This window comes from Amblyomma americanum, chromosome 3, assembly GCF_052857255.1.
Source record: "Amblyomma americanum isolate KBUSLIRL-KWMA chromosome 3, ASM5285725v1, whole genome shotgun sequence".
In the NCBI taxonomy this organism is placed as follows: Eukaryota; Metazoa; Arthropoda; class Arachnida; order Ixodida; family Ixodidae; genus Amblyomma; species Amblyomma americanum.
Window position 1 is genome coordinate 120,537,529 of NC_135499.1, and position 14,411 is coordinate 120,551,939.

Sequence of the window (14,411 nt, forward strand, 5' to 3'; positions counted from 1 at the left end):
GGTAATTAACCAAACGGTGTTCTGACGTGTGTTCCGAAGTGATGGTGCTCTGACGTGGTCTTTAAGGAACCTCTGGTACCCCCAAGGTTAACCAGCGCGCAATTTTCCACTGGGTAACTGCGATTGTGAACGAGAAGACTTGCAATTATATATCGTGTAGGGATTAACGTTAGGATACAAATTTTTTTTTAGTCAGGCGAAGCATCTTTTTAGGCGAAAGCAAAAACCGAGCAGAGATAACGGGAATGCAAATTTATTTCATGCATGATTCCAGTAAAGGCTTGAATTTCGCAATAAAAGCTTCCTGTTGCAAGAGTAAACTTAACACTCATCGGCAATTCTCGCACGGGACGTAGCGCGTTACCCAGAAAGCGCGGTAAAAGTCTCAGTTCCGTGCGTGATTCGCGGCGACGTTATGCCTGTGAAAGTGGGAATGGGGCGCACACTATTCTCTACAACGGTTCGACACTTTTACAGAATATGCTCAGTCCTACAGTGTTCAGATACATCCTGCGATCGGGGGCAGATCAAATAAGCACCTATTTGTATTTTTCTTATACTGTATTTTCAACGCTCCTGCAAACCCCCTCTCTCTCTTATTCATGCCGATGCTAATGAAGACCAGCAAAGTTGTCTTTTCAATGCTCCAGAAAAAGCGGAATCCAGAAAGTGCTTTGAAGCAGTATGCTCTCAGTGCATTCGTGCAATCGCTTGGAAGTCGCACAAGTCTTATTTAATTATGCGCAATGTGGCTTTCTGGGCACAGAATATTGTGCTTGCAAGGTTGTTTTTCAGTTTGGTATCTGGCTTTATACTTTCCTTTAGAGCAACCATGGCGCGTCTCAGCAGAACCTCGTGCGCCCACTATCTTCTTTAGTCCTACAGTACCCGCGGCGCCATTAGGGCATTATAGCGGGGGCACAAAATATCACAAAAACTCTATAGTTTTGCAATAAGCAACATCTGGCAACAAGTTCCAATCGTTTATGATACTTGGGTAACATGAGTGTTTAAACAAATCTGTTCAACATTTGTTGGACGAACTTTCAATTTGGGGTCATTTCGAGAAGAAACAAAATGCGGTTCTTGTAAGTAATTTGAGGCACTAATTCTGTTTGAATAAGAGAAATGCTGAAGAACAATAGTAGGAAAGTTCCTTATGCCATAATTATTCTGTCAGTAGACCACAGGTACTAACTGAAATGAATGTTTGCTTAACACATAAGATTATCAATGAATGCGTGCCGATGGGTCAAGTCTTTCCGATTGCGAATGATTACCCGTTCCATGAGATCAGTATTTGCGGCGCTCGGCTTTTAAGCACGAGAGTGCAGTTTATATCCCGGCCGCTGTGGCAGTATTTTGATATGCATTAATCTCTGAAAACCTTCACCTTTGTGTGCTCGCTTACCAATCTAAAATAATCCCTGTTTGCTTCACAGCCGAAGTTATTGACGGGACAACCGTATAGATGACTATTTCAAAAGCAACGCGCATATTGTAACTTGTGTTTTTTTTAAAGCGTTTTTCTTTATCATTATTCCTATGATGGTTTGGTACGCCGTACCAAAAACTTAAGAGACTGATCGAAATCGAAGCTCGCTTATCATGCAGCCTTAGCGAACGTCCCTTAACGTGCGCCTACAAAAGTACGACGGGCCATAAATATTTTTGAGACCTAGACTACAGATGTTCAGCTTATTCTCAATTCCAATTTCAACCATTACGCGGTCGTGTATTTAGGAGCGTCTTGCCGTTATTATAGTTTCGAGCGTCTTATGTCGTTCCAAAACTGGCCGTCAACAAGGAAGATCACTTAGGGACGACTGCATCAATTGGGTTATCGCTGATTATCATACTTTCAAAGCTCCTATATCTAATTCCCCACAGTCTGCCCATTGTGTTATCCTGCCTGTTGCCCGAGCAGGTACGCCTCTAGCCGCGGCTGGTTAGGCTTGCATTTAAAGAGCCATTGTGTTCAGAGTGACATTGTATTAATATCAAGTTTCATTTATTTGTAATAAATGCTATTGGGTGCCCTCATAAGCCCCAGCACTGACTCACCTCACTCGTGCTTTCTGCCGTCTCGGTTCCAATGGGTGAGGGTGTTACGGCAGTGGAGTCGCTTGCGCTTGCGTCCCGGGAGCCGATAATGTCGGTGGCTGTCACGTGGTCCGCAAAGGTGACCAATATGGAGTCCGACACCCTTTCCGGGGACTCCTGTATGCCGATTTCCGCAGGAAGATAACGAAATTACAGCGGAGCGTGATTGAGAGGGTGACTTGGTTTTTGCGTTAGCTAATAGTCTACTGCGTTAAATTCCGCACGATATGCATGCTCGATAATGCTAAAGACCCTATTTCACGCTGATGCCGCAGTCAGTAGAAAACCGTGCTGGAATGACGCTGGGTGAGGAAGAATATTAATTTTGACTATGCGTGCAACCTAGTGCTCCCGGTTACCATATTGCTAGTCGTTGAGCTTCTGTGGCTATTCTCTAACACTAAGGGCTAGAGTGTGAAAGTTACGTTAATGCGAACTGAAATGCTTTGTTTTTGCGCTGGCGCTACTCCGCGCTACTGGAAGAGGTTTAGATTGACGAAGCGGGAGTTCGAAATGATGTCATGCAAAGCTGCCCTCGAGATTCATGATTTTTTTGTTGAGGACATGTACGGTTAGTGAGGGAAGGATTCCGTTTCGGTCGTCATTATTGTTGGTTCATGTCCTCGATGGACCTACGATCACTCATCAGGAATCATGCGGGAGCCAACCGTGCCGTGCTTTTACGTGACAGATTTTCGTGAACACAGTCCTTGTTAACACTGCAGTGAACTGCACGTTGGGTTCTTGGATTTGTTAAATGCGATGACTACCAATATGATTATCAATGTGAAATGATTAGTCAGGTCTTAATACTCGATACAAAAAACTTCTTCGGCCGGCAAAGAATGGTTTCAGACGAAATCTACAAAAAACAATGATAATTTCATATTTACTTGATTTAATGAAAACTAAGAAAAGAAAGGACAGTGATTAGCAAGACGTACCCAAAAATTCTAGACAAAAGCATTTTTGAATGCGAAAGAGTTTATGAACGCAAGTTTTTCATATATTAATATATATTACTATAACAATCAATGTAACCGCAGATCTCCCGTCGGTAGGCTTGCATTTTTTTTGCTATTTACGTTCTCGCTATCGTCAACAACGTTCTCCATTGGTTTTCTGTGACAGTCTTAAGCGGTAGATGCGACCGATGGAAATACTTTAAAAGCAACATTTTTCCACTCATCGGAAAAATGAACCATTACTTTCGATATTTCCGTAAGAGTGTTTTACAATTTTCCAATATTCAAAATTTTTGTCCAAGAATGTTCGACGCGGGTTAACGCAGTGCCCTTCAGTTGTTTTCGCAGGCGATATCGCTCGATGCCCGAACAGTAGGCGGTCATACAAAAACTCTTTATTCACTCCTCACTCGCTCAACACTTCTGGCAGCGTAGAGGAAGGCTTTATTGGTGTCTAGAGCGCATTCTTCAAGGCTGGGTAAGTCAGAGCGAGTGCAGTGGACGCGAGTGCAGTACAGTGCAGTGGAGCGTGGTTTTCATTGGTCTTCATCAGCGCTCTTTTATCACCGCCTGAGGGCGACCTGGACTTTTCGTCTCGCAACGCAACTCGCGCTATATTTGGAAGATAAACACCGAACGTGATTAATCGTGATGAATTAGGGTCATGGGTAGGCAATTCTTGAAGGCTCGAAGCTGCGCGCGAAAAGAAACGCTAGTTCATTAAACAGACTGAGGGCACACCAGCTTTCTCTAATGTAAGAAATGCCCTCTGACTCAGTCGAAAAACACAACGGGAAGGTTTCTGTCGTCACAACAAATTTTCTGTAATGTTTTTGACCGAAAACTTGCAGTAACGACACAATTGTTTGTAGTAACAGGAAAAGTTTGAGTAGTTACTACAAAAAAGTACTAAAAGCCGCTGACTACAAAAAGGACTACGGTACTACAGAAAAACCCATCGTTAAGAAAAAACAAAATAATTTGTCGCATAGTTCTGTAAAATTTTGTCCTTCTTTCAATTAGGACAAGTGCTGGCTGAATGAAATAGCCAACGAAACGACTGTTAGTACGTAAGGTAACATCAACCAACATTACGCACCAAAAATCTTTTAGAGCGCACTACTTAAAAAGCCAGGCTAAAAAGCTGTGATATCAAATAAAAGCTACAACTCAGCAAGCAAAAGCTGTTACTTGTGTGAACTTGCACTTTTTCAAAGACGGCTTTGCGTGTTGCTGGAAAACCTTGCCTTGCGACCAGACACCTACCACAGCTACTTTGGGGTTGACGGTGCTTTAGCAAGCGGTAATGATGAGCCTTGTGTCGGTATACGGCGCACTATACAGTAGAACCGGTGATAGCAATTTCGTTCCCGAGCCGCACAGCAGGCCTTTATTTCACGTGAAAAAGATGCGAGATAACTTTCGAAACAAACTTTACTCTACGTTTGCTACAACGCAACTGTTGGATATGTCGGGAAACACGTAGCTGCTCTTTCAGCAGAGTCAAAAAAGGAGTGCCCTGTGGACAGTGAACGGTCCCCCAGTAATCCTTGTTGGCGGCTTTCCGGCCTGCTAGGTGTCCATTACACAGAAAGGATTTTAGTGAAGGATATTAGTGAACATCGCCGTCACGTTCTACACCAATTCTGATTATAGCGCGACATGGTGAAAGCAATTAAGAAACAAAGGCAGAAGGAGCCAAAAGAAACGGCGTTGCCCTGTTGCCGCAAGAGATAAACCAAACCATCACTTCTTTGCAATTGTCCCCATTCACTGCGCTAAGGCTAACTTAATAAAACCTTGCAAGTTACAGATGAGGCGGTTTTTACTTGCAGGCGTTGATTATGTGCGCCGCCATATCAGCATATCAACGCAATTGCCAGTAGACCCACGCATACATTCTATAGGATTTAACAGCGCGCTCGGTTATTTACCCAGGAAACAAACACCAAACATGTTGTACTTGGTAACCATTCTTAAAAACTATACTTAACAGTTGCACGTAGCGATTTATGGATGTCATTACAATACTATATGCTTGTCAACCGTGGTACAGACGCATGCATAATAATGTCATTACTTAACAGTTGCACGTAGCGATTTATGGATGTCATTACAATACTATATGCATTGTCAAACGTGGTACAGACGCCGGCATAATAATGTCATTACTTGGACTGCGCTTATGAAATGCTTTGACGAAACAAGTTTAACCGCAATAGTGATAGCAAGTGGAACTCGAAGGGCAATCCTACTCTGCCGGGCGACTGGGTTTCGCGTCGTTAGAGTCCTTACCATGGACGAATACACAGACTGTCAAAATCATACCCAGCAATTCTAGAAAAAAAAAGCAGTTTTGTGCGGGAAACCGTTTATGAACGAAATTTTTTCATATAATACAATATTTCACTACAACAATCAATATATCCGCAGGTCACATGATGGCAGTGTTAGATTTATTTTATATTCCCGTTTTTGCTATCGTCGAAAGCGTTGACCATTGATTTTCTATGGCAGTAATAACTGTGTGATGCGACCGCTGGAAATACTTTCAACGAAATATTTTGCTACATATCAAAATAATGGACACTTATCTTCAATATTTTCATATCCGTGTCTTACAATTTTCTAATGTCAAAATTTTTGCCCGAGAAAGCTGGACTTTTATATTCTGGACGCTTTCAAAGGACTTGGCGAGAAAACTGGTGAAGGGCTATGGATCTATAACAGCTAGGAGTGGTTGAAGGTTTCCAGGGTTTACGAAACGGCACAACAATAGCTCTTTTCCAGGCCTCGGGTGTTTTCCCCGATACTCTCACTTTGTTAGAGTCTCGAAAGACCCTCTACGGCAGGTTCAGAGAGACAGGCTAGCATTTGGTAATGTAGTTCACCCGGGTGGGGGTTGTCTGCTAACAGGCGGGAAGTAGTCAATGAATTTCTTGAACTATAAATAAATTATTCTGGGGTTTTGTGCTGCCGCTTGCTGGCAGTCTGTTTCTCTGTTGTGTTTTTTTTTGTGTTTCAGAAATGATTCTATGCAGTGTGATGAACTGAAAACTGCAGAAAAATGTTCACCCAAAATGTCTGCCTGTTCTTCTATATTTGTGTGTATACCTGGAGCTGTCAGAAGGAGAACTGTGAGTAAAGAGTAGCTTCTATTTAGCTTTCTAGCCTTTTCCCACATTTGTTTTGATGTGGTAGAGCAGTTTATTACCGACACGTAATTTTTCTACGAAGATTTTTTGGCACTAATACGGATATGTCGAACTTTCGCTCCGATCTTTTCAAAATTTGTGAAGATCTCGTGTTGGATATGTAAAATAAAGAGCTTTGTTTTGTTAATATTTTTCTTCTCTACATTATTTCGTTTGCCAATATTTATGAACATTTTTCACTACTCCATAGGTTTGAGGAATAGCTTGGCGCCAAGCGTTAATAACACAGTTTGTTCAAAGTTCGTTAAGTTTGTCTACAGTGACGTCCGAAACATACCGCCCCACACGTGCTCAATGACCTGGACAAAAAACAAAGACATTTTGAAAATGGCATACAAGAGTGTTTTTAAAATTTTTGGTTAACTGTATTATGGTCTATGTTTCAATTTTGTTTCAAGTGTCTGTTTTATTCGTTACTTGTACAGTTAATTACTATTGGCGGCTGACTGTTCTTTTAGGAGACTGCTTATGAATATTTATGAAACTGTGTGTGCTTCGCAAGTGCTTGCTGTATAGGTGGCAAGAGCTTTGTCAAGCTGCAATGCAAAACAGCTTTTTATCCCGTCACCTTTTTTGCTGAAGGAAAATGAACATCATCATCATCTTCTTCTTTTAGGTTGACCTTTTCATAAGACAACGGCCAGCCAGCTAAATGCAGCTGCCAACGTCGTGGTTTTGTTGAGATTACTTAGGGTGAAGATGTTATAAGCTGACTAGTAGGGGTATATGATCGATTCCAGATGGGTTATCTAAGACATCTCAATTAAAATCAATAATAGAAGACAAACTAAAATAAATCTATACAACTCACGTTTCGTGAGATATGATAACAATAGGCTGGTTTTCCAGTGTTTAATACGCAAAGGTTATGACAGAGTATAAAATCCTCGATCAGTTGACCTCTAGTGTCGGCTTTCTCACTACCCCAAAAGCTGGAATGGGCGTTAAAATCCCCGACTACCAAGAGCAGTTATGGTAGTTGCCCTAAATTGTCTTCGAAATCACGGATGATTATTCTAAGATATGGGTCTATATATACGCAGCACACTGTAATTGTTTTAAATGTGGGCAGGATGGCTGCCATAGCTTTTTATCTAGTTTAAAGCTTGTGTTCTAGAGCTTCGACTCTACTGTTGACTATGATGGCTACGCCACCAGAAAGCCGGCTCGCCTGCTCTCGGCCGCGGCTAACTTTTCCTGCCGGTGTTTGTACAAGAGTTCTATTTGATCGCCGTTTGTTAATTTATTTATTTTGTGGCCCGGGCTTATTTGATCTGCGAGAGTTCCGCTGACAACGAATGGTGAAATCTCTCGCGGCTTTTCCTGCGTGTTCCGAGCGCACTGCGTGGAACCGCGGGAAGTTTGTCGGATTCTTAGAGAAGAATTTTGCTGTCTCGGCGCGCCCGCTCTTGCGACGGAGATCGGCGTTAAAAAATGAGAAGCCATAAAAAATTTTGGTGCTCGGAAATGGTGCCAGCCACCCACAACTGAGACATGAGGACGGGACAGAAGCCTTTAAAAAGCCTTACCCTCGGCAGCTGTGCACCATCGATATAATTCAATACGGCATAACACAGGGTTTTCAGTCAAACATGATTTACCCCCGCCGCCAGAAAAAAAGGTAAAACCAAGAGAGTAGGAGATAGGACAGTAGCGACAAAGAACATAGGAAAGTGAAAGATGAAGGGGAGGACAGGAAAAGGCGACTGCCTATTTCCCCCGGTCGGGTCAGGCCGCAAGTGCCGTTACGGGAAGCTGGGGCCAAAGTGGTGCGTCGCCTCCGCCGAGGGGCCGTAAAGGGACAAGCGCTCAACATCGGCTCAACCACCAGAATCCCCTTTTCCCTTAACACGGCTGAGCCACGCACGGATAAGCGCAGGTGCTCGGGTCCGTGGTGACGCACTGCTCACCATAAATCCCCGTGCGGGGCTGTCCCTGCGGATGCTCGGGAACCCGTGGTGTCGCAACTCACCATCATCTGAATGTTGCAGACGGCCCTGCGGTGCAAGGTCTTGAGCCACACAAACCGGTGAGCCGGTTTGAGCTCGTGAAGTATTGCTTTGCACTAAAAGAACCCGAAATATACGAACAAAATAATTCCGAGCTCCACTATCGCTTTCATAATGCGGTCATCGTATTTTCGTGATGGCGATTAACAGAACATGTATTTAACGACCCTCAACTGAAATCTTATCCTCATATGGCTACCGTTTGCATTGCCTTGCTCGCGTTTTTATTTGTCCGAACTACGAATTTTAACTTTGCCTGAGAGTTGAGTTCTAGGACCCGAACTATCCTAGCAAATTTTACGCAATCTGAGGCATTGCTATACGCGCAAAGAAGTATTTGGTTGCCTCTCAGACTATACTAAATATCCTGGAATAAACTGTTCACTTACATTTTTATGTCAAATGTGGTCGACTTCTCAGCAAAAATTCAAATCCCTAACGGTAACATACTCTGGACATCTTTAAGCCTTTACTAAAAAATCTGTCAGCAATCATAGCATTTTCTTATTGACTGTGTGAACTTGAGTAATGTGCAGAAGTGCGATACCTTTGTAGAGCTGTCTTGATCAGTGGCCGTCATCACGTCGGTGTCCGTAGCGACAACGTCCGTGATCGTCATCTCGTCGGTGAGCGTAACCAACACAGTGTCTGAAATCTTCCCAGAAGCGCTTGTCTGCGTATCTGACGCCACCGAGGACAAAGTACTGTTAGTCGTTATTGAAGTTGGCGCGTTTTCGGACTGTGAACTTTCGATAATGGTGGTGAGATAATCTGTTTCTGTTAACGTAACCAGGAGCGAGGCTGTCACCACGTCAGGGGGCACGATGGATTCTGTGCTTTCTGAGCTCGCAGTTGCATTGCTTGTCGGCTTTGTGACGGGTTGAGGCTCGGACGTTGCTGGCTGCCCTGCATCGTCAGTAACTGCGGTCACTGCGAATGCGTCTACCGATGTCACCAAAATGGCATCGTTGGTTGTGGCTTCGCCTTCGTCTAAACCAGCCCTCAGCAGATTTATTAATGTGACTTGGAAGCGGGAAGCGTTTAGTTGCTGGCCGGCTCGGTCATTGGTGGACTCATTTGCCGGAGCAAGTGTTCCGTGTGTATCTTCCTTAAGGCCAGGCGGTGGTGTCGTCGAACCTCGCAGTTTTTCGTCATTAATGAGCATAGAGTCAGAGTCTTCCATGCTCGCTTCCCTTTTAGAAGCGTCTTTATGCTCGCGACGAGGCGATGCTGCGATAAAATTCGTGGCTGTTTTCGTGTACGCGACCAGTGTATCAGTGGACAAGCGATTCTCTGGAAGTACGATCAGTGAATTCACCAAAATGGTCTCGCGCGCTTCTCTTTGAGTGCTAGTTGAGTCAGTTTTGGAATAGTTCTGAAGAACTATGGCTGATACGTTATGTGTGAAGCTTAGACTTGCACTCGTTGAATCTTGCGCCGCGGTGTCTTCGACGACTACTGCGTCGAGCGTGTGAAGTGGTGCCTCAAATTCGAATTCTTCAGTGCTTCTGTTGCTGGTATTTGATGCACTAGCGCTGTCGTTCACTTCTTTTGTTGGATTGTCGTTAAAGTTTCTTCGATCTGCATCTCCGTCCAGCCGGTGGCCCTGGAACGCGAAGATACCAGGCGAGTGCTTGGGCAGTTGCCTTCCATCGCTTCGGGTACCTCGTGAGTGCAGAAAGCCCTGCAGAGAGAAGAGCAAATGGTCCAACTTGTACAAAACTGCAGGGGACACTTAAGTTCCGCCTTAAAGGTATGACGCCGTAGCCCAATGCGTTATCACCCATATATGCGAATTTGGTTGTTCTGTACTTAAAATTTTCAGATCGCGGTGAGTGCTCATGCCGCTACTGGCGCAGCAGTGAAGCGGTTAAGCGATGCGCCAATGCATCGGCAGGTGGCTCTTTGAAACACAGCTACCGGTGGGGATTGTGAGATCCAGGTTACTCTTCCAGAGCAACCTTTCGCAGCCAATCAATAATTCACTGCCACCTGCCACGCTGGTTAGTTTGCTTACAATCCGGTGAGCGGGCTGTGATGACGTCATAAGTTCACGCGACTTTGCTTCTCTATGGATTTTTCGCTCACGTCGCCGCCACCGCCGAGGACGACGGTGACGCTGGATTTTTCATTGAAAGGGACCCTTAACGTTGTCGCGTTAACAACCTTGTCTACTGAAGAAAAGTGTTGCGAAGTTTAACTGGAACTTTTTGAGATTGCAGCAAGGTGGAGTATTATTAATGCACTTAATTCTTTTTGCAGCCAAACTCTTTCCTTCTTCGGCAGTCCTAGCAAGTTTTATAAGAAAGTGCTTGAAACCAATTTTTAAGCAAAAATTGGCTTCCCTGAATGTGTCATGCTAATTATAAGTGCTCAACTTGTGTACGTCATAAAAACAAAGTGATCCGCCCAACCCATTTTAGGAAGGTTAATCCTTTGTCTTCAAAGTCCTGGTGTTAGCGGTAAATCTAGATATTTCTTGCCTAAAGCAAAGGATCGCTTGCGGAACAGATAGCACAGCAGCTGTTAAAAGCCGGACCTCCCAGAATTCTCTCTGGCTTGAACGTATAAAGGTCAACATCTTGTAAGCAAAGCCTTAAAGGGGGCCAATTGGTCCTATATATTGGTAGCACGGCTTATAAGCTGACATTCAAAGCGGAATGCTGGACTAGTTGGTGATCTTTAGATTCAGGGCTCATGGTAACTAGCGCTAAAGACAAGGATGGAAGAGAGACGGACACCACGAACGCTAGACAGTTGATGTACAGCGTTCGTGTTGTCCGTCTCTCTTCTGCCCTTGTGTTTAGCGCTAGTTACCATGTGTCCTGAATTATAAGCTGCGCTGCACTTAACGTAACGCGAGCATCAGACGGCAGCCATGACGCTGATAAGATTTTCGAATTTAGTGCTGGAATTCAGGCAGAAAATAGTGCGAATGCAAGTAAAGACGAATGCAGAGTTACTAATAAGAATAAAAAATGACCTATGTTAGGTGAAAAAAAATTCATCCCTTTAACCAACGTGTTATATATTTGTTTGAGACATTGTATTCTTCAAAATGGTTTGAGTGCCCATGATCAATTCTCTCCGTAAATGAAAAATTGTCGTGAAAGATTCCTGCTTGAGCAGATATTTGCAGAAAAATCTGAATTCTTGCTGATTTGGGGGTGCGTAACTAAAGCCACTTTCTACGTCCCAAATGAAAACAAACTTGAAAACAAACTTGAAAACAAAGCACCCTAAGTATCGCCAAAACAAATTTCGTCAACATGTATCCCGACGTCCAAAGTGTTTCGAACCATTCTTCTTAAATTCGTTTTGTGATAGTGCCTTTTATGAAGAAATATGTCTTCTCTTCACGTGTCCATGCTTTGAGAAAAAAAAAACCTCTTTTCAGAAGCATTTAAGAAGTTTGTTCTCAGTAAGTTCACAAGTAGGTTGAACAATCTTCAGGAAATCTTGGAACTCACCCACCCGACGGAGTGAGTGCAGCTAATCCTCTGTCTATGCCCACTGTTATCTAAAGCAATTGTCAGTGCGCCTGTGGACTCTATTGCAGAAATGAGCACTGTTGAGAAGGCCGAAATCGAACGCGTCCACTCAATTGAACGTGATGCCAGGAAGTAAATTCATTCATTCATTAATTCATTCATTCATTCATTCATTCATTCATTCATTCATTCATTCATTCATTCATTCATTCGTGCTGTACGCTTCGCCTTAGCATTGCCTGGGTTGGGCACTTTTTCTTTATTTTTCTGCTGCTGTTATAGTACATACTCTAGTCCTACGGTCATTTGCAGGAAATTTAATGCGTGCCCTTAAAGCGGAAGTGCATGTTGTATGCATAAGGTGAACCTGACAAGGCGGACATCATGGACAACTTCTACAGAGCAGTGGTGTAAAACTAGGTTTCAGTTTTTTGCATACAGACTTCCATCGCTATGGGGCCTAGTGGTCAACCCTTGGAACAAATGTTTTCACAGATCTTAAGACTTTTTTTATCAACCATACACAGTATCGAACCCAACAAAAGCAGACTTGCAAGGTAAGAGACAGCTATTAGCGCCGACGTAAATCACAAAGTAAAAACGACAGTAATGTAGAGGACACATCATATCTGAATGGCTGAGTTGCATTCGAATTGTGCATGCAGCGCGGTGAGCAAAGGTAAGGTTTAATGGGGAAGTCCCAAGCGGCGCTAAAGTACAAAACGCAACAGACGCGTTTCACGCATTCTTCTTCTAGAGTGATTTGTTTATTTGGGTTCCTGGCGCTGCCCAGTGATATTTGTAGCCCAGCTACGCCCAACGTAGCCTGTGATGACTGTTCTGGTCACCGCCCGCAATGTCCGTTACAAGTTAAACGCTTACGTAACAAATATGAAAATCTGTGCTTCCTAAAAGCGCGCTACCCAGTAAGGACGCTCTCTGCTCATCCGAAATGTTGGCTCAACGATGCAAACAAATCGTTTGACGCCTACGTTATTATGCAGACCCACGTTTAGTAAATTGTTAACCCCCTGACTACGTCGCACTCTCCACTCAAGCATCCACTATAGCCATGCTACAAAGCAGGCCCGCTAAGAGGTGCTCGTCTCTGCCTTCACGTTCACGGCCATTATTGGTGTCAGTGTCTGGAGACGTTAGCGTGTCTGCCGCCACATCATGGCCGTCACTAGCTTCCGGTTCACTTTTATGTTAAGAGCACGCGCGAATCGCGGGAAACTTTAGTGGAACAGCCTATGGCTCTCTACTCGGGTACTTCCACCGTGACACTATCGACGGTACCTTAGATTATAGTGTAGCCGTAGAAAAGTATTTACAGTGCAAGGGAGTATTAAACGTATTCATATCTGAACAGCAGCCTCCGTAGAGTTTGACTCAACCGGGAACATAGAAATACAGTAATTACAACGTGGTTTAGGTGAGCCAATTACTCAAGATCAAAATTTAAATAACGCGAAGAAAATGAGGACGAAGAGGTAACACAAACGACAGGGCTAGCGCTGCTTGCTGAGGGTACTCCCCGCTTCTGAATTGTTTCGGCGTCCGCATTTAACGTTTCGCGCTACTTAAATCTTCTTGCCGGAATCCATGGTTTCTCTGCCAAGCTCTGATGTAGAGGCATCCTTGATTCAGGGAGCGATAATCGGCAGGTCCATAGCCACTGTGCTCAACCCACGCGCTGCTACCGATTGAAATCTTAATCAAAGCCTGGGGCCTAGCTGAACACACAATTTCGAACAAAATTAGAGCTGCTTTCTGGGAGGTTTTCAAAAAACTCTGGACCTCTTGAGCCCTGATAAGCTCTAGTTGTTCGCTAAAGAGCACCAGCAGCTTGGACAGTAACCTTCCTGCCAATGTACAGTAGTTGTCTGCGATTGTTTCGCCTAATCATGCCATTTTTATTCAGGCAGCATTTAAATAAGATGAACTTATCGAGTTCCGTCTTTGACGCAGTCGAGAGTGAAACTCAGTAAAGGCAAGTACTCACATGGCGATTACTGCTGCCGTTTGTTGAGAAGGGATCGGCTCGAACAGCAACACTGCGATCTAAAAGAGAGAGAAATCGGAAGACTTCTAGAAGCGAGCAAAGGTACAAGGCGGAGATCACACAGGCCGTCATATTTGGACCTTAATTATTGAAAATTGAGTTTATTTAGTTCTCGTTACAGCAGCTGCCCGACAGTGTGATTAGATTTCACCAAAAGATTCCCCTAATTTTCAGTACTACATACATAAGCGCCCGAAATGCAAAGCAAGTAAGTCATATAGAACACACTCGTCTTCCATATCGGTATGGTATGGCATACAGGTTTTAACGCCCTCAAGAGACTGAGGGTATGAGGGACGGGACTGCAGTTCATAGACTGAATTGAAATCCAATAGACAGTCTATAGATTTATGGCCATACACTTACAGTGAACTTTCATTTCAGACAGTGTGTAGACTATGAATAGACGAAAGGAAATATTTATAGGAAGGCAATATACTCTATATGTCTATGGGCAGTCTATGGATCATTTTGATAAGAGGTGTCGGGCTACGAAATTACTTCTACCTTGTGGGCAGTTGGTCCCTCTTTCCCTGCTTATAAGGACGCGCACGAGACACCCA

At 43.9% G+C, this 14,411-nt stretch overlaps 1 protein-coding gene across 1 annotated transcript in view; it reads right to left on the reverse strand.

The window, feature by feature from the left end:
- The window catches only part of LOC144124059 (uncharacterized), a 91,434-nt gene extending 81,510 nt beyond the window's left edge, over positions 1 to 9,924 (reverse strand). The window contains exons 1-2 of the mRNA XM_077656730.1: positions 8,840 to 9,924; positions 2,065 to 2,220 (exon numbers count right to left, since the gene is read on the reverse strand). Coding sequence (XP_077512856.1) covers positions 2,065 to 2,220; positions 8,840 to 9,475 — 792 coding nt within the window. The 5' untranslated portion in view covers positions 9,476 to 9,924. The remainder of the gene's footprint in view (positions 1 to 2,064; positions 2,221 to 8,839) is intronic.
- Between the last annotated feature and the right edge of the window lie 4,487 nt (positions 9,925 to 14,411).